The sequence below is a fragment of the Telmatherina bonti genome (genome assembly GCF_933228915.1).
Source record: "Telmatherina bonti genome assembly, chromosome: 2".
Taxonomy (NCBI): Eukaryota; Metazoa; Chordata; class Actinopteri; order Atheriniformes; family Telmatherinidae; genus Telmatherina; species Telmatherina bonti.
Window position 1 is genome coordinate 19123500 of NC_136620.1, and position 25744 is coordinate 19149243.

The 25744-nt window shown below is 39.0% G+C and overlaps 1 protein-coding gene across 1 annotated transcript in view; it reads left to right on the plus strand.

Annotated features, from left to right (window-relative positions):
• Positions 1 to 25744, plus strand: part of cep290 (centrosomal protein 290) — a gene marked incomplete at its 5' end in the record, with an annotated part of 60668 nt that overhangs the window by 18360 nt on the left and 16564 nt on the right. The window contains 18 exons of the mRNA XM_079256662.1: positions 1237 to 1395; positions 4235 to 4384; positions 4487 to 4602; positions 4680 to 4782; positions 5231 to 5461; positions 6506 to 6679; positions 7899 to 8010; positions 8662 to 8867; positions 9185 to 9336; positions 12054 to 12165; positions 15735 to 16190; positions 16272 to 16436; positions 16631 to 16738; positions 17377 to 17511; positions 17610 to 17879; positions 21011 to 21118; positions 21274 to 21473; positions 25351 to 25564. Of these exons, the coding sequence (XP_079112788.1) occupies positions 1237 to 1395; positions 4235 to 4384; positions 4487 to 4602; positions 4680 to 4782; positions 5231 to 5461; positions 6506 to 6679; positions 7899 to 8010; positions 8662 to 8867; positions 9185 to 9336; positions 12054 to 12165; positions 15735 to 16190; positions 16272 to 16436; positions 16631 to 16738; positions 17377 to 17511; positions 17610 to 17879; positions 21011 to 21118; positions 21274 to 21473; positions 25351 to 25564 (3171 nt within the window). The remainder of the gene's footprint in view (positions 1 to 1236; positions 1396 to 4234; positions 4385 to 4486; positions 4603 to 4679; positions 4783 to 5230; positions 5462 to 6505; positions 6680 to 7898; positions 8011 to 8661; positions 8868 to 9184; positions 9337 to 12053; positions 12166 to 15734; positions 16191 to 16271; positions 16437 to 16630; positions 16739 to 17376; positions 17512 to 17609; positions 17880 to 21010; positions 21119 to 21273; positions 21474 to 25350; positions 25565 to 25744) is intronic.

A 25744-nucleotide genomic window follows, 5' to 3' on the forward strand; every position in this document is an offset into this window, starting at 1 on the left:
GGACAAGTATCTTGTCTTGAGAGCGATGGAATCTTACTCTTACAGCACGTGAGGAAACAACTGACATTTGTCTCACAATGTTGCATACTCTACCTACATAACTCCTGTAAAATTTAATAAATTAAAAAGTAGTATTCCTCATCTCTGTTTTACGTGTAACATTTAAATTGTGTGTGGACAGCAAAATAAAAGCAATTATGGAATGATGTTAAACTCATAATAACATCTTAAATGTTCATTTAGTATGGGAACCCAAATTATTCCTGCTAGAATGTTAGATTATTCAATCTCAAAGTGGAGAAATTCACTTATTACAGCTGCTCTGAAGCAAACAGAATATAAATATAAATCTATATATTTATGAATAAAGGGTTATTAAATCCAACCTCGGAAGCTATATAATTAATTTAGCTATATAATTACATGGTGATGGTGGAATATGAAAGGTGAGCTGTGTTGTCCATGATGGATCTAAATTTGACCAACATCTTCCTCTCACCCAGCTCCCTTGCAAGGTCTTGTGAGCAGCCCAGGACAAAACTGGCCTTTCTGACCACGAAAGAAGAGAAAAGACCCTTATAGATATATGTTTGTTACAAGTAAAACAAATGATTGCATTGGCTAAGAAAAATGTGTATAGAAGAGCAAATGTTGGTAAACAGTTAAATGAACCGCTTCTCTATGTTACTTAAACAAGAATTTTTTTTAAGAAATATGGGGGATCTCATATTAGTTAAATTGAACATACAAATTTGGAAAACTTAGTGGATAAGGAGAATGTGACTGAAAAAGATTGATGGATTTCAAGCATGGTAATAGCCTGCAGTCCGGGTGGGATTTGTATATAATCAAGATGAATATGAAGGGAATTTGTTTTTGTTTTTTATGTGTTTGATGTAGATTTTTTTTTAACGTTTCTGGGGTTTTTCTTTTTGTTCTGCTTTATAGTTATATTCAGTTTATTCTATGTTGTTAATATATGTTAGCCTATGTCTGAAAAAAACAATTACTAAAATAGTATCATAAAAAAAGATTATGTAATTTAAAGACACATCAGAGACATCTCATCAGCTTCTGCTGCTTATCAGCAACTGACAAATTTTGTGACTGAGAGCCTGGTAAAACTTTAAAAGATCTTTTCTGTTTCAGAGAGCATGTCTGTTAGTTATTTATCACCCTTTGTTTTTCAGTGTGTGTTTAAAGTAGGTTGTTCCTACTCATTTTCTCTTGTCACAGGGTATAGACATCAGTAGTCTTGGTGGGCAATCTGAACCAGACTCCAAGTCCCAAATACATCAGCTGGTGGGAAGAAATGAAGAACTGAGGCGGGAACTGAAATCAGCTCGTGAAGAGGCAACCAGCAGCTTCAGTCAGCTTGTCAGAGCAAAAGAAAAGGTACATTGTTAGACAACACAAATTCTTAAAAAAGTGGAATCTTATTAAATTTAAACAACATGAAAACTGGAAGACCTTTAAAACACATGAGCCAATATTTTGTTTAAAACAACATGCATAACAAATGTAAAAAATTTTAGCCATTAAATTAAATGATTTTAATGCCCAATATGAGACATGTTAAATGTTATGCTAGCAACAGGACTCATATTTGGCACAGTGGCAACAAATTACTTAAAAAACAAGAAACTCATAAAGGATTCAGCTGGAGGGTAAACCAGCAAGTATTTAAGTTAATTGACACCAGGTCTGTAACATGATCAGCATAGAAAGTGACGTTCGACAATGATATCGTTTCTGAGGTAAAAGTGGGCAACACTTTTGGATTTGTCAGTGTGCATAAAGCATTTATGGGATACTTCAAAAACAATCTTCCTCAATGTTGAATTGCAAAGCTTTTGCAACTGTGATAATTTAAAGTGCATAAATCAATGAAATATTCAGAAAAACTGAAGATGTCTCTGCAGAAGGGATGAAGACCTTTGTTGGATGCCCGTGCTCTTCGAGGCCCCCAGATGTAATTACATCACTCATCAAAACGTTTGTGTAACTGAAATTAGTAAATGGGCCAAGAATACTTCCAGAAACCGCTGTCGGTTCATGAAATCTACTGTTTAGATACGAACTAAAGCTCTCATGCAAAAAGTAACCCGTAGCTGAACATGATCCAGAAGCGCCACCGTGTCCAGTGGGCCGAGACTCCTTTGAAATGGATTGTTTTAAAATGGGAAAGTGTTCTATAGTCTGGCGAGTCCAAATCTGACTTTCTTTTAGAAATGACTGATGCCGTGTCCTATAAGCCAAAGAGGAAGCATTATCAGCGTTCAGTTCAGTATCTTGCATGTCTGATGATATGGAGGTGCATCAGTACACCAGGGGTAAACAGTTCTGGTCCTCCAAGGCCACAATCATGCAAGTTTTCCATGTATCCCTGTTCCAACATGCCTGACTCAAACTAATCACTCGTAGTGGACAAACTTCATTGGCTGTTGAATCAGTTTAATGGACACCTGGTATGTTGGAACTGAGATACATCAAAAATGTGCAGCAATCTTATATGAGGCAGGAATGGGACCGAATTCCAACACAACAACTCTAGAGCCTATAACCTCGACTCCCAGAAGTCTTTAAACTGTTCTGAAAACAAAAAGAGATGCTTCATCATGGGACACATGCACATGCTGTTTTGAGGCTTTTAGAAAGTGATACATTTGACATGAGCTCATTTTGTGCATAACATGGTCAAATTTCTCACTTTAGACTTTTGGTATTGAATTGACGGTCATTCAGTTTACATTTTGTTCAAATTAAATGAACATTGCAGCTTTTCTGGAATTTGGGTTGTATGTCGAGATGAAAAGATATACCGACAGACTAGTAATGACAGATGGATTGATAGTTGTTTTGTTTTAATATACATTTTTGCTGGTCATGTTTTCTTTTAGCAAGAAAGCAAAGCAGTGGGAGATCTCAAGTTGTCAGTTATTGAAGTCTGGTCTTTCAAGGGGATATTTTCCAATGTCCCTTTTGCAAATGATCAGAAACATTTTTGTATGGGAAGATGACCATTAAGATGAATGCTGAAAAATGGAATTTGAGATGAAGATGAAGAATCTAGACGCCAGAAATGATCAGTCTTTCAGTCAACTTTCTCTGTTTTTAGATTTCTTCCATTTTTACTGAACAAGAAAGAGAAAATATAGAAAGAGTGTTTTTACTTTTATACTTTTTTCATATTTAAACTACTGCAACTCTAAAAAATTAAATGTGAATTGGCGCAGGGGGGTTTTAAAACAAATTTTCATAGCTAAAACAGGATACAGTATTCTCTCAAACATTGTCTCTGTGACTTGATTTAATGTTATGTGCATGACAAAGAATTTCTCTCATTTGCTCTTGCAAAGTATTTCATTCTCAACAGCTGCCCTTAGTTTATTTCACGTTTAATTTAACTTAATGTATGCTTTATTCATCTCCGTTAGGTATTTTTCCTTATTTCTTATAATTAAAGGAGGGTGTCGTGCAACTATGACATCATGGTTTTTCATAGCAGAAGCAGCTTCTGCTTCCGAGCAGATACGCTGCTACCAGATAAGCTACGTTTGGTTGTGGAAATGCAGGGTTTATTGAACCAAACTGTCTGATCCCAACTCAGACCCCTTAGTTGAAATAGGGTTTATAGTCCCCCTTAACCCCAAAAGTCCTTCCGAAGTGCAGCATATTGCTGCACACTAGTCCTAGTGATCGTAACTAGTGATGGGTCGAAAGCAGGGGACTAATTTTCTTTGGTTTCTTTGTGATATATACTGACATATTAACATGTTTTTTTTTCCTTCTGTCTTCCATCCCAACATTAATATTTTTACACCTAAAAAAGTTTGCGTAAGGCCAGAGGCACTCATGTGTCCTACAACACAGCCTGCAAAATTATTGTAATATATTATCCTAAATATGAGCCTCTTCCCTCCGTTTTCTCCGCTCCTTTTCTTTCGTATCATTCCATTTTTTTCATACCAGTTCATTCCTCTCGTCTCAGTCTGCCAGCACATATTGTATGATACCATATTTATGTGCCTCGTTTTGCGACCATGACCCGACCACAATCATTCTGAAATCTTTCTTTTCACGAGTGACAGATTGTCCCATTCAGACGAACAAAGCAGAGAATTTTTTTCTTCTTCTTCGGTCAGAAATGGTTGTAACGACGCGGAAGGAGAAAGTGTGTATAAAGGCTTGACATATTGGTTTGTTTGGGACTTTCATCACCTGTGCCTGTCAGGTGAGCCAGCTGGAAGGTGAATTGGAGCTGCTTAGAAAATCGTGCAGCAGCAGAGTCGCCCCCCGACCCCTGACCCTCCCTGAGGGCCTGGGCCCCAGCAGCACTGAGGTCATCAGCTCGCTGAATGAGTATGCTGTTCGACTGCTTCAGGTCAGTGTCGCTTCACTCTGAAGACGCCGCCTGAAATAACTATAAATCAGCTGCATGTCAGCTTTGTAAAAAAAGAAATCCGACAATGCTGCTTTCATTTAGGAGCTCAAAAACAAGGAGGAAAATGGCAAGAGGCTCGCTGGAGCCTTAGAGGAGTACAAAGACAAGTTTGCTGTCATCAGTCACCAACAGGGACTCCTTTACAAGGAATATCTAAGGTACAGTAGATGATTAGATGACAATATAAACCACCAAAGTGCAAGAAAAGCATTTTTATGTCATTTGTTTGTCGTAGTGAGAAGGCAGCCTGGCAAAAGGAGAAGGAGACATTTTCAGACATGACGAACAAGTTGGAGGAGCAAAAACAAGTCGACGATGTCAAAATCCAACAACTGAATGTAAGTTCAGAAAGTACAATGCTTGAAAGGTTAATCACGGTTAATTGTTACAAGGTGCACAGAATTATTCAGTTCTTTTACCCAACCAGCTCTACAATGTGGCTCTCATTTTCTTCCACACACATATAGATGGTATTTATGGTTCAGCGTTAAGAACCAAGCAAAAGTAAACCAAATGTATTATAGACGCATCTCAGCAGGACACTTTTCTCTTCCATCAGTAAATGTGTAAACATCATAAAGGGGAAACAGATTAGTCATTATGCTGTGCAAGACCATTGAGAATTTTGGACAGCGCAGTTTCCAACATGTGTAACAACTCCAGAGCTGTGGTTAAATTAATGAGAACAGAAAATTAGTGCATAGGTTAACAAGCAAGAGATGCATATTTTTTGATGATGAGGAGGTGGTGCATTTTTATTTGAACTTGCTCATTTTCACCCATCAGGACCTGCTGGATGCTCTTCAGAAAGAGCCGGAAGAAACCAAAAGACACTTAAGCGAAGTCTTTCGCAAGCTCACTATCCTGAAGGTTAATGAGAAGAAACTGACAAGACGCTACACCACCCTGCTGGAGCAAGAACAGCACCTCCGCAAGGAAAACAGCAAGCTGAGGGATGAAAGCAGCCACATGCAGGCTTCTGTCATCCAGAGGATTGGTTACCTGCAGAGATACAAGGTAGCCTGGAAATATTTTCTCTCTTTTCCAATCATAACGTGTCACAAAACAGTAAATCATACTGCTCTATAAAATTGTGCATTAAATGACAATTGCAGTGTTTTTTCCCTCAATACATGGACAATGTTTTCATAAATACTCACTGGACACTTTATTAGGTACACCTCTTCAGCATTTAGATATATAGGTAATCAGCCAACCACATATCAGTAACTTGGTGCATTTAGTAATGTAGACATAATTGAAATTACTTGCTGAGGAAGAAAAGGGATTTACTTATTTAATTACAGGCTTTGTAATTACTTCATCTCGATTAATCATATTTTAATTGCACAGCTAAATTTGCCCCAAAAATCAACTTTCTTTTTCATTTGAATGTATTGAAGGAATTATTACATCAAATAATAGTAAACAAGATTAATATTGTAAACTCAAGCTTAATGTCTGAAGAAATGCATTTAACTTTTAAAACAGTAAAAAGGAAATAAAAAACATCCCTGTCCAAAGCAGAATAGACCCTGAGTTGAAGTGTCATATCATGTACTTTATACAACACCCCAGGTGCAGCCAGTTAAATAAATGTTGTAACACAAAAATCTAAGAATTTAGTAACCTGTGGAATAGACAGGACTAAAAAACACCATCCAATCTTTTAAAATTGCCCTTTTTAGACAATTGAATGGTGATTTGTCTATCCTACTCAACTGCCAATTGTTGCTCCCCCCCCTCCACCCCTGGAAGAAGAATTGTGTGTGTCAGTGGTTAGGACGTGTAGCTTTGTGAGGAGGTTTGAAGAAAGGGTTTTGGACTTTTGAAGTGTGTATTTTCAAAATGTAGCTTGTTTAAACTGGTTTTCCAGGATCTCCCTCCCGACTTTTAAGTGATGCATACGTTTTTACAATAAATGTTTATTTTAGTTATTCCCTTATTTATATATATTTTTTGTCTGTGTTGTTAGCATCATGAATGTTTCTATTCCAGCACAAAGGATAGTTATAACCCCATAATATTTTGAAATGTGTTATTTCTGCTATGTGTCATAAGGAAATGGCTGCATACAAGATTGCCGCACTACAGAAAGCCTTGGATGACAGTGTGCCCTCATCAGACCTGGAAAGGGCCAACAAGCAGTACACAGAGCTAACAGCCAGATACAGAGACATTCTCCAGAGGGACAGTAGTCTTATTCAGAAGACCACCAACCTTCAACACTTAGAGGTATTAAAACTCTGGTAAAGTGTTTTCATTGAATTTCCAATATGTAGATATGCACTGATCCACTTCTTTAGGGTTCTGATTTTATCCTAATATCCAATATGTAGATAGTGGCCAATACCAACATTTTCCCATAACAACTCAATTTACATGAACATTGTTGCAATTTTGGTCATTATTGGGAGTGTTGTTATTGTGTAAAGTTTCATTAGGCTGTCGTAAACAACAAAGCACTTCTAAATAGGAGAGCAAGACACAAGCGATATATATATATGTGTGTGTGTGTGTGTGTGTTATCATAGAGGCATCTGTTAAAAATATACTAAAATATACTTTCTCGACAATGCCTTCATGTTGCCGATTTGCAAGACCTTTTTAGTTCAGTGTGGAGATCCTACAAATGAGTGTGTCCTAGTTATGACGTTTAAAATGCTCCCCAGGTTTCTGTGCATTAGTGAAAGCGTTGCTATTGATGTACTGTGGAATAAACCCGTCATGCTCAACAAGCTGTAACGTATGATCAAAACAATGCTGGAGATTCCCATGTCCTCCTTCACTTTATTCATAGTCATATTGTCACAAAGCATTGCAGCATTTTATATAGCAGATGTTTCCTAAATAGTCCTTGACTGATAGAGACTGACTGGCCAGAATGATTAAGTCAACTATTCTGTGGGGTATTCCCTTTAGTTTTCATGTTGTCTGCTCAAAGTTTACCGCTCTGCTGTTCAGCTGAACAATGTTTTACTCTTGAAACATGGAAACCTTGGTTGTACACACACTTAAAGTTGCCATCTTGCTTTTTTATGTTCCCAGACTAAAATATATCTGTATTTGTGACATTTTAAAGTAGCACGTCTTCTTCAGGTGCTAAAGTACGACAGACAGCTCATTACTCATCAGACTTTTCAGAGTAAAAGCGAACAAATCATACATAATTATTTATATATATGAGTTCTAATGGAAATATTTCAAGAATTGATTCTGTATCAACATATTTTGTATAATACTTATAAAGTTTTAACATGAGATTACACAAGCTCCCTCCATGGTTTGGTGAGATGAAATCGGAGAATGGAAATCAAATTTGCGAATCTTAGATATCGAAGCCCAGTTCTGATATTGTACTAATATCCGATCGGATCAGTTCCATCTCTACCAACATTTTTTTAATTGAACTCATTCTTCTATATGTTTATTTTCTTTTTTTCTTATGTCCCAGAGTGAAAATGAGTCTCTTCGAGAACAAATCTCTGCCATGAACAAAGAGCTGGAAATCACCAAGGAGAAACTTAATACTTTACAACAAGCGTGGGAGAATGTCAGTTCATTTGGTAAACATGTTGGCTTTTGTTGACTTCAAATTTACAAGAAATAAAAAGTACAATTTATATAACAAAACAATTGAGACAGTCAGTATTGACTAAACAGTATCTAGCCACAGATTCAGTCTTTGCCATTCACAAGCTGAAGACCAGGCCATCACTGGCATCAGCAGAGCATCTGTAGAGATGTTGAGAAAACACAAGCCAGAGCTCAGACTTCCCACAAGGCCTCAAATGGCCATGTTTACATCTGTTTTATTGTAGACTCTCTTTTTGAGCTTTAATCTACTGTTGTGTCCTACATGCATGCATGCACTGTCGTGATGAAGAAGATGTTTATCTCACAGCTTATGTAGATTTTAGCTCCATTGTGGTCGTTCAGGGGATTTAAGATGCAGCTGGCATGATTTTCACATTCCTGCCTCAACAAAGAATACGTCGAGTTAAATGTCATCGTAACTGATGAATTTTGCAAAACCCACACCAAAACGAAGCTTCACCAAACTCCCATGAGGAACAATCACAGCTACACAAAACAGCAGTTGACATCTGAATTAAATTAAACGACTTTGAAAACATTTTGGTTTAAACTTGTGTATCCACATAGTTTAAGTTGAGCAAGTTTGAGGATCCTCACAGGTTTTTTTGTTTTTAAATCAGGAGGGGAAACTGGCATGGATAAGGCAGACAAGGCTACAGTCAACAATGACATGCTTTCTGCCGCAAGAAAAATCACGACTTTGGAGATGAAGGAGTTGAATGAGAGGCAGAGAGCTGAGCATGCCCACAAAATGTATGAACACACAAGGAACTCCCTCAGACAGGTGGAGGAGCGCAACTTAGAACTGGAGTCCAAATTTGCAGAGGTAAGAGACCAAAGAAAATAACTGTTTTCTTTTTTGGACAAGGATTCAAGAGGTGTGTGTCCATATGACTGAGGTAAATAAACATTTTGAGGAGCTAAAGTTAATTTGATTCACATGGCAGGGATACATGTTTTATAGAAGCACAGTACAAGTTCTTAAAGTCTACAGATGCTGGATGAAAAGATGTTTAAATCCATGTGTCGCCTTGTGTTTCATGACTGTTAAAAAACTGCAAAGCAGCTGAGAAAACTTTATTTTTTATCCCAAATGGTCTTTTCATTTTTATCACATCCTTATATTATTTTGTTTGCATTAAGTTGACCAAGATGAATGCAGAGGCCCAACGGGTGGAGCGGGAATTAAGAGATGAGCTGGCAGACAGCGTAAGCAAAGCTGTGAGCGACGCTGACAGAGCCAGGATCGCAGAGCTGGAAAAGGCAGAGGCCGAGCTTCGTGTTGAGGTTTCAAAGTACGTTTGATAGCATCTTGCCATCAGATCAATCAATCTTGTGATTACATGTAGAGATTGTGAAATAAAAATGTTTTTAAAGTCATAAGAAAGATAAACTTATCCTGATTGCAGCTGCATTGGGAGAAACTGAGAGATGTAATTTGGGCAGAAATCAAAAAATATATGGGCTCTTGGGGCCGTGGGGCCCGCGCTCTGTCTGCCCTGGGTGGCCGGTGCCCGGCGGGGCCGGTCCTCGCTGGTCCGGGCCTGCTGGGGCCTGTTCCCCCTGACTGCGGGGGACTCTGGCTGGGACCCCCCTCTGCCTCCTCCTGGGTCGGCGCATGGCTGGCTCCGGGGTGGGGCGGTTGGGGTCTGCGCCTGGGGATGGCTGCCGATGGCCCGGGTCTCGGGGGTACTCCTGGCGTGCCTCTTGCCTTTGTGTGGGAAGGGTCACACTGGTATGATCACCTTTTCCGGAACACGTTCCACTCTGCATGTTCTGCATGTGACACAGTCACCGAGTCGTCTGCAGTTTTATTCACTAACAGCAGCTAGTTTTCTCATTTCTGTTTGTTTCTCATTTATATTTAACTTTTTAGATTCATAGTTTAGTTACTATGATCTAAAGTTGGCTTGTATGTGTATGTATATGTGTTAATACTGGCAAGTGCGTATATGTTCGTACGTATGTATGTGTGTGTATGTGTGTGCATAGAGGTGTGTGTGTATATGTATGTATGTGTATATGTATATGTGTACATATGTATATATATGTATATATATATATATATATATGATGTGTGTATACGTGTGTGTATATGTATGTGTATGTATGCGTGTGTATGTGTGTGTATATGTATGTGTGTGCCTGTATGTGTGTATGTATACATCTGTAGGTTGTTTTCTTTCTTTTTGTTTTTGGGTTATTTTTTAGTTGTTGTTTTTTTCTCTCCCTTTTCTCTCCCTTTATCTCTTTCCCTTTTCTTATGAGGTGTTTCTTCTCCTTTCTCTTTCTGTCTTTTGTCTGTCCTCTCTGGTCCAGCAGTACAAACTCTACAATTCAAACAACAATACAAAATAAATATAGAAATAAAATAAAAATTCAGAAAGTCAAGGGGATCATTATATCTATAAAGCTTCCCTTGGCAGAGAAAATTTGCTCAGCAGAACACAGCATCCAGACCATCATTCTGCTTGCCTAAATGCTGGACAAGACAAAAAAATATATATATATATATATAAAAAAATATATATATATATATATTTGGAATGGTTTTCTTATTTGATGAATTGATGCTTCATTAATAACCATTGATGTCATGTTCTTGAATTGACGAGTGCTGCTCTGTGTTTCAGGTAGACCAACTATTTATACATTAATTCATTTATTTAACTGCAAATGTTAAATCCTGCATCAAAGCCCTCATCACAATTTTTAACCATGTGAAAAAAAAAAAAAAAAGCCATCAGAGAAACAACATGGCAAGCAATATTACCTTATTTAATTGTTAAATCAACAAAAAAACTGAGCCAAAGTGCATGAGCAGAGTATGAAACATTAAAATCACACATACTGCATCCAATAGAAATTCAGTGTGTCAAAAGGAGCTGTGGGCTGTAATCAAACAGACTTGATTAATTGATCATCATCCGTGTGAACATCTCCATAAAAACAGAAGTTTGGGCCAGTTTGCGTATTAACACAGTTCCATGGTGGAAAGAGCAAAGTTCCTAGGGAAGGAATTTCAGCTGTCCATTAATCTTGGAAGGGTTATAAGGTCAGCTTCACATAATTTAGAAAGAAAGATGATTTGAATGGAATATGTTCAACAAAATTCCCAGTCTTCAGTGGACTGAACACCCAAGCAAGTTCAACTCAAGGTGAGACTCTTCAGTGCTTCAGTGAAAAGACTCTGTATGCCTTGTTTAAAAGTGTTGCCACAATATCCAAACAACAGTTATGCTGTTTGTTTATATTGTTTAGCAATATATGGGCCCAAACTCTTCCCACTACCACCCCTAACAGCCCACATCACCTCTCCCCCCACCACCGTGCCAAACAGCCTAAATGATCACCCTCCTACTATCGTGTTTAAAAGTGCTGAGAGGGTTACCTTCAAGTTATTGATTGGATTCTTGAACTTGAGTGTATTGCCATCTGTCTGACAACTAAAACTCACTCATGCAACAGGACAGTGATCCCAAACACAGCAGCAACAGAAAAAATCTGATGCAATGGTTCAGTCAAAGTAATGACCTCAGCCCAGCTTTAATGCTGCAGTGGGATCATAAGAGAGCTGCGCATGAATTGTTGCTCACAAACCGCGATGAATGAAAGTAGCTATGTCAAAAGAAGTGGTCTAACTCTTTTCCAGAATGATGTGAAAGATTGATAAGGTCAGACTGAAATTTATTTGAGGGTTTAGTAAAAACCAGGCGGTGCCGTCCGTGTGTGCTATTTAGGGTAGGTGGCACTACCTGATGCAGACAGACACGTTCGCCAGCCAATCAGAATTAGTATAATGAATTCATGCTTTTGAGAGCTGCACAGAGGCTTGCATCCATTGTGAGACATTAAGGAAAAATGTGAGAACCTCTTCCTGCTTTTCTTTGTATCATGCCGTCATATGTAAAACTTCCGAGTCTTTTAAAAATCACTGCATGAACTGCCAGAGAAGAAAAATACTTTCTTTTATTGTTTTTGTTTATCATTTTGTATGTTTTTGTCTACTCAGGCTGCAAGAAGTGTCTGATGTGGCCTTGACCCAGGTGTCATCTCTACAGGCTAGACAGAAGTCCAACGATAAAGAAATAGAAGCTTTAAGGAGACAAATACTGGATTATCAGGTAACTTTTTTCTCTCTTAACACAGAAATTTGCCAAATGGCTACCTGTTAGGTAACTATATGCCCAAAGCAAATGCTATGTCCAAGGCTGCTTCTTAGACCAGGGCTTTTTAACAGATGATCTGGGTTTTATTAGTATTTTCAGACCAAGATCTTCAGGATTCTCTGAGTTTAATCACAACTCATGCAAATTACATAAAAGGTGATGTCTGTTTAAAACGTTGTAATATCTCAATTTTCTTATTCTTTTTTTATTGCTACAGTTACTAAGCCAGTTCATCCACTTGTGGTCAGGGTTAAGATTGGAGTTTACTTCTGTATTTTGACTCCAGTTGGTAGCTGCATCCACCGCTGTATATAAAATAAATATATACACACACACACACACACACACACACACACACATATATATATATATATACATATATATATATATATATATATATATATATATGTATATATATATATATATATATATATATATATATAATATAGAAAATACCAGAAGTACAAAAATAAAAGCAGAAAGATTTTTGTTGCATCATCTTTTGTGCTTTGAATTTGACAGTTTTCCTTTCGCTTGTCGTGTGTCAGCTATAAGTTTATACTGCCCCAGTGATTTCCAGTGTCATTGCTCCATTTTCTTCATTGTGTGACAGATAGCTAAACTTTTACATACATGATGACCAATCAAGGAGATGGGCAAAACTGTCCATCTGTCTTCTGTGCATAAATGGCTTCAAGTCTGAGGCGATGTATCTCGAGAGGGAAAAGTAGTGAAAATCTTGTGATGGCAGGATGGAGTGACAGATGGACAGATGGACTTGGACTTCATCAGCATCATGTTGAAGGCATTATGTTGGTCTATTGTGTTGATGTAAAAGCTCTACTAAAAGGCACAGCTCTTAATTTACTGATCTATCTACAGTACAACCTCCATGTATAATTAGGACATTTGGGTAATGACTGAAAGAATGAAAATGTGGCTGAAAGCAGCTGGAATGAGCTTCTTTTGCCAGCTTAAAATATTGGTTAGGAGCTTGTCCTGGTGTGGAGCTGCTGCTGCTCCATATTGAAAGAGTTCAGCTGAGGTGGTTCAAGCATCTGATTAGGATGTCTCCCAGTTGCCTCCCTTAAGAAGTTTCTTAGGCTCCTACTACTGAAAAGAGACCCTGGACTGTACACAGGACATGCTGGAGGGATTAGCCCTTCTGACCTGGATAAGTCTTGAGATCACCCAGCAGCAGCTGGAGCGTGTCACCGTGGAGCAGGATGTCTGGGTCTTCCTCTTGAACCAGCTGCCCCTGTGATCCGACCTCGTTTAATGTCTTCATCACAAGGCCTATATTTCCTGCCTCCTGTCCAAATTGACACACTCTAATTAAATGAAGTATACCTTCACAACTACAAGGGTTATACGCATAATCTTTGTCTTCAAAGAAAGTTGAGACATGTGAGATTCCCACACAAGTGTCAGAATCAAAATAGTACTGATGTCTCAGAGTAAATTCACCTAGAACACAGTTCTCTTCTCCTAAAAAAAACCCAATCTGTGAGGACAGCAGCCCAATTAAAAAGGAATTAGTAAAGTAATGTTTGATGAGGAACTGTGAAAATATAGAAACTAAAAATTGTGTTTTGTTTATATAAGCACTAAGCTTATTTTTGTTTACAAAGCTTTTCTTGGTCTGTTTCCATCCTATCTCACGACATTTCTCCATCTGAAAAGATCAATCAATCAATACTACTTTATTCATTCCTGAGGGGAAACACAAGGTCCAGTACAACCCGTCCAAGGTTTTACAGACAAACAATAAACAATCTACACAGATCACAGATGCGGGCAGACTGAGGCCTCGCAGCCAGTTTATCCGACGCCGCCTTTCAACAGAATGAGGAAAAGATTACATGAGGGAGGATTGGTGGGTGTTTAAAAAAAAGAAGTATCTCTACACTTCACCTACAAGGGGAGGGAGGATAAAGATGCGACAAAAAAAACCACCTATAAACAAAAAAAAGCACATATGCAGACAGTTACAACATAAGAGAACACATTGGGGGGGTGGGATCTCCTAGACAGCCAAGTGAGGTCACAGCCAAGCGGCGCATCCATCCAACTCGCCTTCCATACTCCTTCATAGGATTATTTTCAGTCCTAAAGGTGCAAACTGACATCGAGGAGAGGGCTTCTTATGTATGGTGCCGCCTTTGCCTGAACGATTTGCTTAATCACATAAAACTTCATAACACAGCCTCATTTAACACTTTTAAGAAAATGCTGGATAATGTGGAGGCTGTTACATCTGTTCGCCGATGTTCTGATTGCTTCGGAGCCTTGACATGTTTTCAGAAAATAGATTTTTAATCTCAATTAGGCTTTTCCTCTTAAAGTAAATATTAACTCAAATAATAATAAAAAGGTTAACTTGAGCCGTTTTACAGATGTTTCCATGGAGGTAAATATCTCAGGAACGCATCGGCCAATATTAATAATTTACACCTGTATCAGTGGTCAGTCGGGAATAAAAAGGGAATAATTCCCAGATTCACATTAAAAACACCTTAACATTCAGAAAGATGTGAAGCCCAAGATAGTATGTCATAGGAAGTGTGAGTCATAGAGTCACAAAACAGAGGACAACACAGTAGATTTTTGGAGCCGGAATAAAACCTTAGACCACATGTTTTTGGGTCCATTCCCATAAACACCTGTGGTCATAGGTTTTGTGACACTTTTCCATTACACCCAGTGTGAAAGTGACATTGGTTGAATTTTAATTTATTTTGAGCATGTAAAAGACAAACAATAATCATACAATAATAAACAGGCAGAAATAATAATACATAGATAAAGCTAACATAACTGACAACTAAATATTCTGTTTACATATCTGAAAAGGAGTGGGATGAAGGAAGGTTGGGAGGAAGGTTGGGATTCAAGCTGTGTTTGGTTTGGATGCGGAGTGTCTTCCCTGTCATTTTGGTATTTTCCAGGTTAGAATTGCTGCCCCCCTCAGTATGTGCAAATATCTTCTGTACTGCAGGCATCTCATGCTGCCTCCTGTACTATGGATTCTCATGAAGGTTTAGTGCAGTGATCCTCTAACCTGATCCTGAAGGGCCAGTGTCCTGCAGGCTTTCCAAGTGTCCCTGCTGCAACACACATGATTTAATTCAATGTGCATTTAGCAGAAATGTGCAGAGCTTGTTTAAGTCTGAGTCAGTGTGTTCCAGCAGGGAGACTTGGAAAACCTGCAGGACACCGGCCCTCGAGGACCAGGATTGAGTATCCCTGGTTGAGTGGAAGAAAAAAGATGGATGGAAATTTGCAAAATCATACTTTGCTGCAGTTTTGTTTTTGTGCACATTGCTAACTTAGTGAAACATAATGAAAGATCAAAATTTCCTGAGTTCTGTGGTCATGTTCTGTGATTAAGTCATGTTCCACTCGCTCATCTCGTACTGAAAGGGTGAAAAGAGAGTTTCAGTAGAATGAAAACACAGGATTTTGTGGCAGTCCGTCATTAATCAGTGGATTCTGGCGTTACATTTTTTCCCTCTTTTCTTCAGTCTCAGTCAGATGAAAAGGCCCTCATTGCAAAACTCCACCAGCACATCGTTGCCCTGCAGCTCAGCGAGTCAGCGTCTCAGGGGAAGCTGGAAGTTGCCACCGCTCACATCCAGCAGTTGGAGGCCTACAAGCTGCGAGCTGAACAACGGCTGGACGCCAGCGAGCGCTCTCTGTTTCTCGCTCGCCAAGAGGGCAGAAACCGCTCCATGCACCTCCGGCAGACCATCCAGTCACTGCGTAGGCAGTTTGCTGGGGCGCTGCCCCTCCCCCAGCAGGAGAAGTTCTCTGTGACCATGGTGAGGCTCCAGGAAGACCGAGAAAAAGCCCAGGAAGAGAGAAGGAAGGCAGAGGAGGAGAGGCGGAGGTCAGAGGGACGGGCGGAGGAGCTAGAGCTGAGGCTTCGAGGCCTGGAAGAGCTCATCTCAACTCTGAAGGATGTAAAAGGGGCTCAGAAGGTCTGTTGTTGGCCATATGAAGCCTCTTACAAGTAATCATTAAATTTATCTTCTGATTCCTGTCTGCATGATGTGAAACAGGTAACAGAGTGGCATAAGAGGATGGAGGAGGCCCGCCTGCAAGAGCTGAGGAAGGGCAGGGAGCTGGTGGTTCAGAAGGAGGAGATCAATTACCTGAAGAAGCTGGTGGAGGAACAGGATCGAACAATTTGCTCACTGGAGGAGGATATTGTGCAGCTCAACACTGTATGAGAAAAATCTTAGAAATCTTTTCATCCAAACGCAAAAAGATGTTCATTACTTTGATGATGTGTTCAGAAATAACATTGTGGCTTAAATCGGTCCATAGTGAAAAGGAAAGTTGTTGTAGAGATCTTAATTTATAAAGACAACACGTATTTTGAGGTGCTTTAGAAATGTTTTATCTCTGCTTTATTAAGCTTCAAGAAGAACGCCAGCTTGCCTGGGATCAGCGTGAAGTGGAGTTGGAGCGTCAACTGGATCACTATGAAACGCATCAAAAAGAGGTTCTTAGTGGTGCAGAAAAGGTAAAGTACTGATAACATGGAACAAAAGTGTAACAGGTAAATATAGAGAGAAATTAACTTTATCGTTGTTTGTATTAAAACAGGATTTGTAAACTGCGTAAAGCGGATTGTGCTCATATTGCAAATCCAAAATTGCAAATTTGTGTTCAAATAACACATAAAACAAAACAAACATTGATATTTTACACTTTTTTTTAACTCCAGCCTTACAGATCTAATAATTTGTGTTCAAAAGACTCCAAAGTGTGCAAATTGTTAAATGTGTGCAAAAACCACTTGATATGCAAAAAACTGCATTTGACCACAGATTAGTTTACAAGTGCAACTGAAAGTGTTTGATTCAAAAGGTTAAAGGAAAAAACGGGTGTAAAATGTTATGGTTAGTGCAATTTTGTAAATTCTGTGTTTGCACATTTATTTTGTGTTTTTAATTTCATAATTTTTGTCAGTGCCTACATTTGGAAGTACCAAAAGTTACACACAATTTGGTTTACAAAGTTTACAAATCATGTATTACACATGCACAATTTTACTAGGTTAATTTTCTCTTCATAGATAAAACACTTTTTATTCTGAAGACAGTCCAGTCTCTGCAACATGTTGCTTCCCTGCTGGTAACTATATTTTAATTGTTTTAGCTTGAAGACGGTACTGGATCCCTCCCAGACCCGACGCTACCGCTCGCTCATCAGTTAGATTTTGCATTTAGTAAAATAAGAGAACATGTTCGCACCATTTTGGAAACTCAGGCCACTTGCAAGAGTTTAGATAAGGTAAAGTATTCAGTTTCAGTCCATACATTTATACGTCTGCAAAGCTTCATCTCTTGCATTTATTTTTTCAATAATAATCCAAATATTTCTGTGTGCAGAAACTGAAAGAGACAGAAGAATCTCTGTGGAAGGCAGAGCAGAACATCATATCCAGGGATAAAGTGATCAATGAGCTGCGTCTCCGGCTCCCAGCAACCGCCAACAGAGAGCGCTTGCTCGCAGACTTGGCCAAGCCCGAAGAAGGGAATTCAGCCAATCAACCTGCCCTCAAGCTTGCCCACCAGACTATCAAAGATCTCCAGGGTCGACTTGACAAAAAGGAGGACGTGCTAAAGAAATACCAGAAGCAACTGGCTCAAGCCAGACAGGTAGAGGAGAAACACACGAAGAGACTTTATGTTCAGAACATTTTATCAATTATTACTTTGAGCAATTTGTTGTAAAGCTGATGGATAAACAAATTGTAGCATTAGCATTAAACAAGAGTGTATGATTGATATACGCAACAATAACAAAAGTATTCACAGCTGTACTGAAACAAGGTTGAAGCATTTGAGAACAACAGAAGCACAAAGTGGCAGCCATGTAAAACGACAGAGCAAATATAAGAAAGTGCATACTGCGCAGAGGTCGCCAACTTTATATCGCTACAGACCTCCAAACTCATGTGGTCTGTAGATGGCTTAGCTGCTGCATCCGAGCCATAAATCACCAAATGCAATGCAAAACATCGGATACAGTGGTGTGAAACCTGCCATCACTGGACTTTAGAGCAGTGGAAATGTGTTGTCTGGAGTGAAAAATCACGGTTCTCCATCTGGCAATCCGACAGACAAGTCTGGGTTTGCAGTTTACATTTGCAAACTTTACATTTGCAAATGTAAAGTTTGATGAAGGGGATTATGGTATGGGGCTGTTCTTTAGGAGCTGGACTTGGCCCCTTAGTTCCAGTGAAAGAAACTGAATGCTTCAGTGTAGTAAGAGATGGACATTTCCATGTTCCTAGATTAATAGAAACAGTTTGAGGATGGTTCATTCCTGTTCCAACATGACTGCACACCAGAACACAGAGCAAAATCCATAAAGACATTGATGAGTGAGTTTGGTGGAAGAATATGACTGGCCTGCACAGGGTCCTGACCTCACCTTTGGGGTGAATTAGAGTGGATACTATAAGCCAGGTATTCTTCTTCAACATCAGTGTCTGACTTCACAAATGTGCTTCTGGAAGAATGGTCAAAAACTCCCATTAACACACCTAAACCTTGTGCAAAGTTTTCCTAAAAACTTGAAGCTGTTCTAACTTCAGATGGCGGACAGACATCAAATTAAACCTTGTGGATTAGGGAAGGGTGTGTCACTTAAATTCATATTTTCATGCATGTAAAGGCAGATAAGTGAATACTGTATACTTTTGGCAATATATTGTGTATATATACCACGTTTGTTAGTATAGACCTCATCCCCAGGGTCCCCGAGGCTTTAAACATTTAGAGCCATCGGGATTAATATCCACACATAACAAGGCTTTATCGAAGGATAAGCCTCAACCAGAATACATTATTTATGGCGAGAATATCTTTATTGAAAGCATAAACCCAAGCAGCTAGGGCAGGAGGTCCATGGCTTTTTAGTATGTGCATGAAGGTCCTCAAGGAAAACAGGTTGGGAATGACAGACATATATCAAGGAGACATGTTCCTGCATGGCTGTTTTAAACTTGCAGCATTTTAATCAACAAAACTAGCTATGGATACTGGTTCAAGAATGGGCCCAACATCAGTTACCTCCTCTACATAGATGACATCAAGCTGTTTACTAAATGAGCAAGACACTGACACATTGATCCACACCACCAGGATCTACAGCAGGGACTTTGGAATGTTGTCTGGAGTGCAGAAATGTGGTCAAATGCTGACAAAGGGAGGCAAGGATATTCCATATTGAGGGTATTGCTCTCCCAGAGGGCAGCATAGTATATGTTAAGGAGAGCTACAAGTACTCTGGAGTACCACAAGCAAATGACAACCATGAAAAGACCACAATGAAAGCTGCCACAGTCCAATATTTGTAATGAATTCAGACAAGTCCTTAGAAGTCAGCTCAATGCCCAGAACAAGATCCAGGCAATTAACAACTATGCCTGCCAGTGATCAGATACCCTACTGGGATAATGAGGTGGCCAAAGGAGAAAGTTCATACCACAGACGTTAAAACATGGAAACGTTCACCATGCATGGAGGGTTCCACTCCCAAGTATCCAGACGCTATACGGTCAGCACAAAAATCAAGGCCGAGGACTAATAACCACCAGGGGCACTATATAAGATGAAACATCCAAGCTTCATGAAAACATCAAGAAGATAGTCCAAAAGGATGAAGCACTAGATGAATGTCTCAGGGAGTGGAAACTGGAGGAGAAGTTGAAGGAACCAACCTGGGAGAATGAGCCCCTCTATGGAATGTACCAGTGACAGATTGCTGAGATGGCCGATATGAACAAGTCCTACCAATGGCTGGAGAGGGTTGGACTTAAGGACAGGACAGAGGCATTAATAAGGTTAGCACTGGAGCCTTGAGCATCAGAGCAAGAGAGACCCAAATGTACACACCACACCTACCACACCAGGGAGGAGCCCAGGTGCAGGTTGTTCAAAGAGACCCCTGAAAACATTCAGCACCTCTCAGCAGGTTGCAAGATATGGTTGCAGGTTGCAGAATCTGTACTTGATCACAATGGGAAACATTTTCCAAGATGGTGGCAAATGAGACGGCTAAGATCACATAGGGCTTTCAGATACTGACCAACAATCTGGTGATGGACCAACCAAGTAGACATAGTGATCATGGATAAGCAGCAGAGGAAACCTGCGACAGATGTAGCTATCCCCATCAATGGCAATATCAGATAAACACAACAAACTATAGGAATAACAAGGACTTATGGAAGAAGTGGTGAAAGCCTGGAAGATGAAGGGAACAGTAGCACCTGTAGTCATTGGAGCAGTAGGGACCGTGTCCCCCATGCTGGAGAAGTGGCTCTAACAGATACCTGGAGAAACAGACATCTCCATCCAGAAGAAGTCAGTCCTAAGAACAGCAAAGATGCTGTGTGGGACCCTCAAACTCTGATGGAGGACCCCAGAGGAGATAGGAGGGTGTGTGAAAGAAGAGGATTATTTGGTTGTCAGTCAATCAATATATTTAATCGCAACTAATCACACAAGTGTTCTGAGTTACCTCTTGGATAGTCACAGTTTTTTTTTCCTCATCTGTTACTGAACATACTTTAACAGGATATTATCAAGTCTTTAACAAATCACAGTAACATGCACAACTGCTGAGATGTCTTCCTGGCAGAACATTGTATCTCTTTGTTTTTATATATATTAATGTTGATATAAATTTTAAATACTTTTTCCTGTTTTTATTATTTATTTTATATTTATTTACCATTTTTATGTTTTTCTTTTATTCAACTACACATTGTTGTTTCCAGGACCAGGAGGAAATGATAAAAAGACATCAGGAGGAGCTGAAGATGTTGCATCAGAAGCTAGACTTGTACACCGACACGTCCCTGGACCGCTTCAAACAGACTGCAATGGTATTCATAACTCCACACTTAGAAAGCCATCATTTTCTAATCTCCTGTAGGGAATTGCACTTATACATAGGAAGCACTTGTCAAACTAACAAGCTGTATTTTGGTTCTTGTAGTAATAACTTGTTTTGTTAAAACACCCTATTTTCTTTGCTCAGGAGCTGATGAAGAAGCCGACTCTCAGGGTGCCAACCTCCAAACATCTAGAGCGTCTGGCTGAGTTGGAGCAGACGGTGGCTGAGCAGGACATTTGTCTCAGCTCCATCACAGAAAAGCTGAAGATGACCAAGGCTGAGCTGGAGCGACAGATGACCAACATGGAGATGCAGGCTAAGAAACACACGGAAGAGATGGCAAAGTGATTATAACATTTTTAATTATTTTTTATTAACATTTTATTTTTATTAACATTTTTAAGAGGGTGATAAAACACAAAATTTACACTCAAGCACAATTAGAAATCTTAAATAGACCTAAAAAAGATATTTATTTATATAGACTTATAAAACATACTGAGTTGTCCACATATTAGCGCTGTCAGTTATTCAGAATATAATGTAAATTAATTGCAGATTTTTTATGTTTCTAAATATCCTTAACAGGATTTTTATCATGTTTTTAATACTCCTGTATGCAGTCATGTTCCTTCAGTAATATAATGGGGCATCTCAGTTATTTGCTATATTTACCTGCTTGAGGTTGTTCACATAACATACACTGATGGACACATAGTCTTTACACCTTCATTTAGAAACAAACAAAAACAGAAGTACATATTCTGCATGGCTCTTCCACCGTTCCCAACTTCTTTAGTTTGAGCTCTGAATCAGCCATGTGCTGCACAGCAGATGGTATTTTAGGCACAGTGTACTACTATGGTAACTCGGTTCACATTGAAAGTAGATAGACAAACCATAGTCTTATCTTCTTTCATCTTTCAAGTTAACGTATTCTGTAAATATCGCATTGTGTCCAGTTCTGCATCAGAATCACATCCTAATCTAGGCATCACTTTATGAAGCTAAGCAGATGCTTTGTTTCCGGAAACATTAACGTGGTAAAAAATGAACTCTTTTAATATTAGTTTGGGTTTTAAACAGCGTGGAACATTTGTCAGGAAACGATTTCCTGGTATGGCGATTGAACTGGTGAACACGGTAACAATGAACATGGCAAACAATCAACGGCTTTGGCTCTACGTTTAGTGAGTTTTCAGACCCGTCTAAACTCTTAATTGAAGAAAAAGTAACAAGTGACAAATCTTGCCATATTATCTGGGGTAATTGCAAACTTTTGGAGACTGACATGATGGTATGTTTCATTTACTGGTTGGCCAGTACATGAGCCTATGGCAGTGGGTGCTCACAAGGGGTTATCTTCGTGCAGCTCCCAGCTCCAAGCTGCATTAAGAGCAGGACATGATCACCTTTGCACCATGGCCAGACTAAAAATGAAACGTCCAAATTTTCCACTGACTGATCCCACCCTAGCTTACTGTCAGATCTAAATGCCTTTTAATGAAGAATGTGGATGAAAACACGTAAAAAAAAATTAAACGTACCATAACATGATGTAGAGTCTAAATTAGAGAACAGTTAGTTAAACCAGACATGATTTTTACTGGTGATGAAGTATTTAAAATAACATTTTAACATTAGGTCTGTTCAATTCTGGACAGACATATTTACCATTCAGTTTTCCATCTACTGTTTTGAGGTGAAATGCAATTATATGCTTTTTTCCAGACATTACAAAAGTAATACAATATGAATGTCTGGCCTGTGTCTCTTGATTCAGTCATCCTCTAAAATACATTTACATTTTAAAAAAAAGTTCTGTTTGGGGCAAATATTACTATACAATTACAATGTGATCCCTTAAAACTAATTAACTACAAAGTAATTACAATGATTTTTTTTTTTTTTTTGAGTCCCATGTATAAAACAGTACTATATGTTATTACTGTACATATTACTGTATATGTAATATACATTAAACAGTATATATTTGTATGTAAGAATTTGTTGTCTCATGTAACATAAACATGAGACAACCAACGTTATTTGTGGATATTAAGATATTATTGTAAATAGTAATAAATAATAAAGATATTATTAATGCTTACTACTAAAGGAGAAATTTAGAATTGTTTTAAAAGAATTTTGCTTTTTATTGAATTACATTTTAACTTTTGTATTAAAATAAAGCTTTATTAGATCTAGGAGTAATTGGGTCAGGCAAAAATAATAAATGACCAAGACAATACTGTCAGACTTGGACAATTAAGAGGATTCTGGTAACAAAACAGTTATTTATGGTAAATGAAGGGAAATTAGATTTTGAAGGGTTAAAAGCAAATCCGATTAAAGAGGGGTTTTCCACAGTTCAACAGTGTACTGGGATATCGGCATTTCAGCCATAGAGGAAGCACACCCAATGGAATGAAAGGAGAATGAACCTTAAAAATATTTTAGTAATGCAATACAGTAGAATTCAGCAGCAGCAAAGATTACAGCCTCTCGATATTTAGATGACATCCTCTTTGAGTTTTTGACTGGGATGTATCTGTGCTTTATTTGTCACTTTTGTCACTGACTCTGGTCATACTGTTGCACTGGTTTTGTTAGATCTGACCGCTGCGTTCGACACAGTGGATCATGAAATCCTCCTGTGCCGACTTGAGAACACAGTGGGCATTCACGGGGCTGCCTTGGAGTGGTTCCGTTCCTACTTAGCAGATAGGAGTTTTTGTGTGAGATTGGGTGACTTTGCTTCATCCTCGGCCCCCTTGAATTGTGGCGTGCCGCAAGGATCAATCCTTGGTCCGCTCCTTTTTTCATTGTATCTGTTGCCGCTGGGGTCTATTCTCCGAAGGCTTGGTGTGTCTTTTCATCTTTATGCTGATGATAGCCAAATTTACATTCCCCTCAAACGTCAAGAAAGCTTCAGTGCCACTGAACTCTTAAAGTGCATTGATGAAATTAAAATTTGGATGTCAATAAATTTTTTGCATTTTAATGATAAAAAAACAGAGGTTCTTCTTCTTGGACCTAGCAGTGTTGGTGATGCTGTCTCAGTTAACCTTGGATCCTTGTCACAGTTTGTTAAGCCTACTGTCTGCAATCTTGGTGTCAAAATGGATCAGGAACTTAAATTGGACAAACAAATTAGTGCTGTGGTGAAAGCAAGTTTTTTCCACCTGAGACAGCTTGCAAAAATAAGGTCCTCACTCTCAAGACATGATTTTGAAATTTTGATCCATGCTTTTGTAACTACACGGCTTGACTATTGTAACGCCCTGTACTGTGGGATCAGTCAGTCCTCTCTCGCACGGCTGCAGCTGGTGCAGAACGCTGCAGCGCGTCTTTTAACTGGATCTCGAAAGTCTGACCATGTTTCACCAATTTTGTCTTCCCTTCACTGGCTCCCTGTCCGTTACAGAATTGATTTTAAAATTCTTTTATTTGTTTTTAAATGCCTGAACGGTCTGGCCCCTCGCTACCTGTCAGACCTGCTGGTGAGGTATTCCCCTACACGCTCTCTGAGGTCCACAGATCAACTTCTTTTCGTGGTTCCTAAGACGAAGCTTAAACTGAGAGGTGACCGAGCTTTTTCTGTTATTGGTCCCAAGTTGTGGAATAAGCTGCCCCTGTACATTAGACAGGCTGAATCGCTTCTTGTTTTTAAGTCTTGTCTGAAGACTCATTTTTTTCTCTTTGGCGTTTGACTAATTTAAAGGGTTGTTTTACTATTAACAATGTGCTGATGCCCCATTATGATGTAAATATGTATGTTTTATTGTTTCTTCTGTACAGCACTTTGGTCAACTTTGTTGTTTTTAACGGTGCTTTATAAATAAACTGGATTGGATTGGATTGGACTTTGGTCAAGACTTTTGGGGTTTGAATCTGCTGGACTTAGCTGGACTTTGTGACAGCAGCCATGTCATAAATATGGTGAAAATGGAGGACAAACTCCAAATATTTCCCAGAACTACGAAACAAAGTTAAACAAATACAACCCTGTTTCTTTTTTGTTTTTTGGTTGTTTTCAAAACATTTCTTTAGCTGTGCTGAATGAAATATGAAGAAATCTTGGTTTTCACACCTGTAAACTGGAGTTTTGGTAATGCCCCCAGTTTAAGTCATAAGTTATCTTAAAAGAAGGGTGGGAGAAATAATTCTGCTTTAGAACAAACTAGTGGCTAAAAAATTGGCTGGGGGGATTTGTTGCAGGCTGGAGGAGAACTGTGCTGCCCAGGTGACCGCTTTGACTGCCGAGACTGAAGATCAGAAGAGACAGATGGCTCAGATGGAGAAGGAAATGAATTACGTCCGTACGGAGCTGGAAGCCCAAAAAGAAGCTAACATCCGCTCCCCCAGCAACACCATGAAAAACCTGGTGGAGAGACTGAAAGCACAACTTGCCCAGAGAGAGAAACAACTCAAGGTTTCTTCAATTTCATACATTTCTGTTTTTCTTCTTGTGTTTTAAAAAACTACAAAGAATTTTTGTCTTCTCATCACTGTTATGTTATCTTGTTACTTCTGCTTACCCGTCCATAAATGTCAAATAAAGAGGACGTAGTCATGAAGAACTGTACGATGGCCTTAAATGTAAAATCCGTTC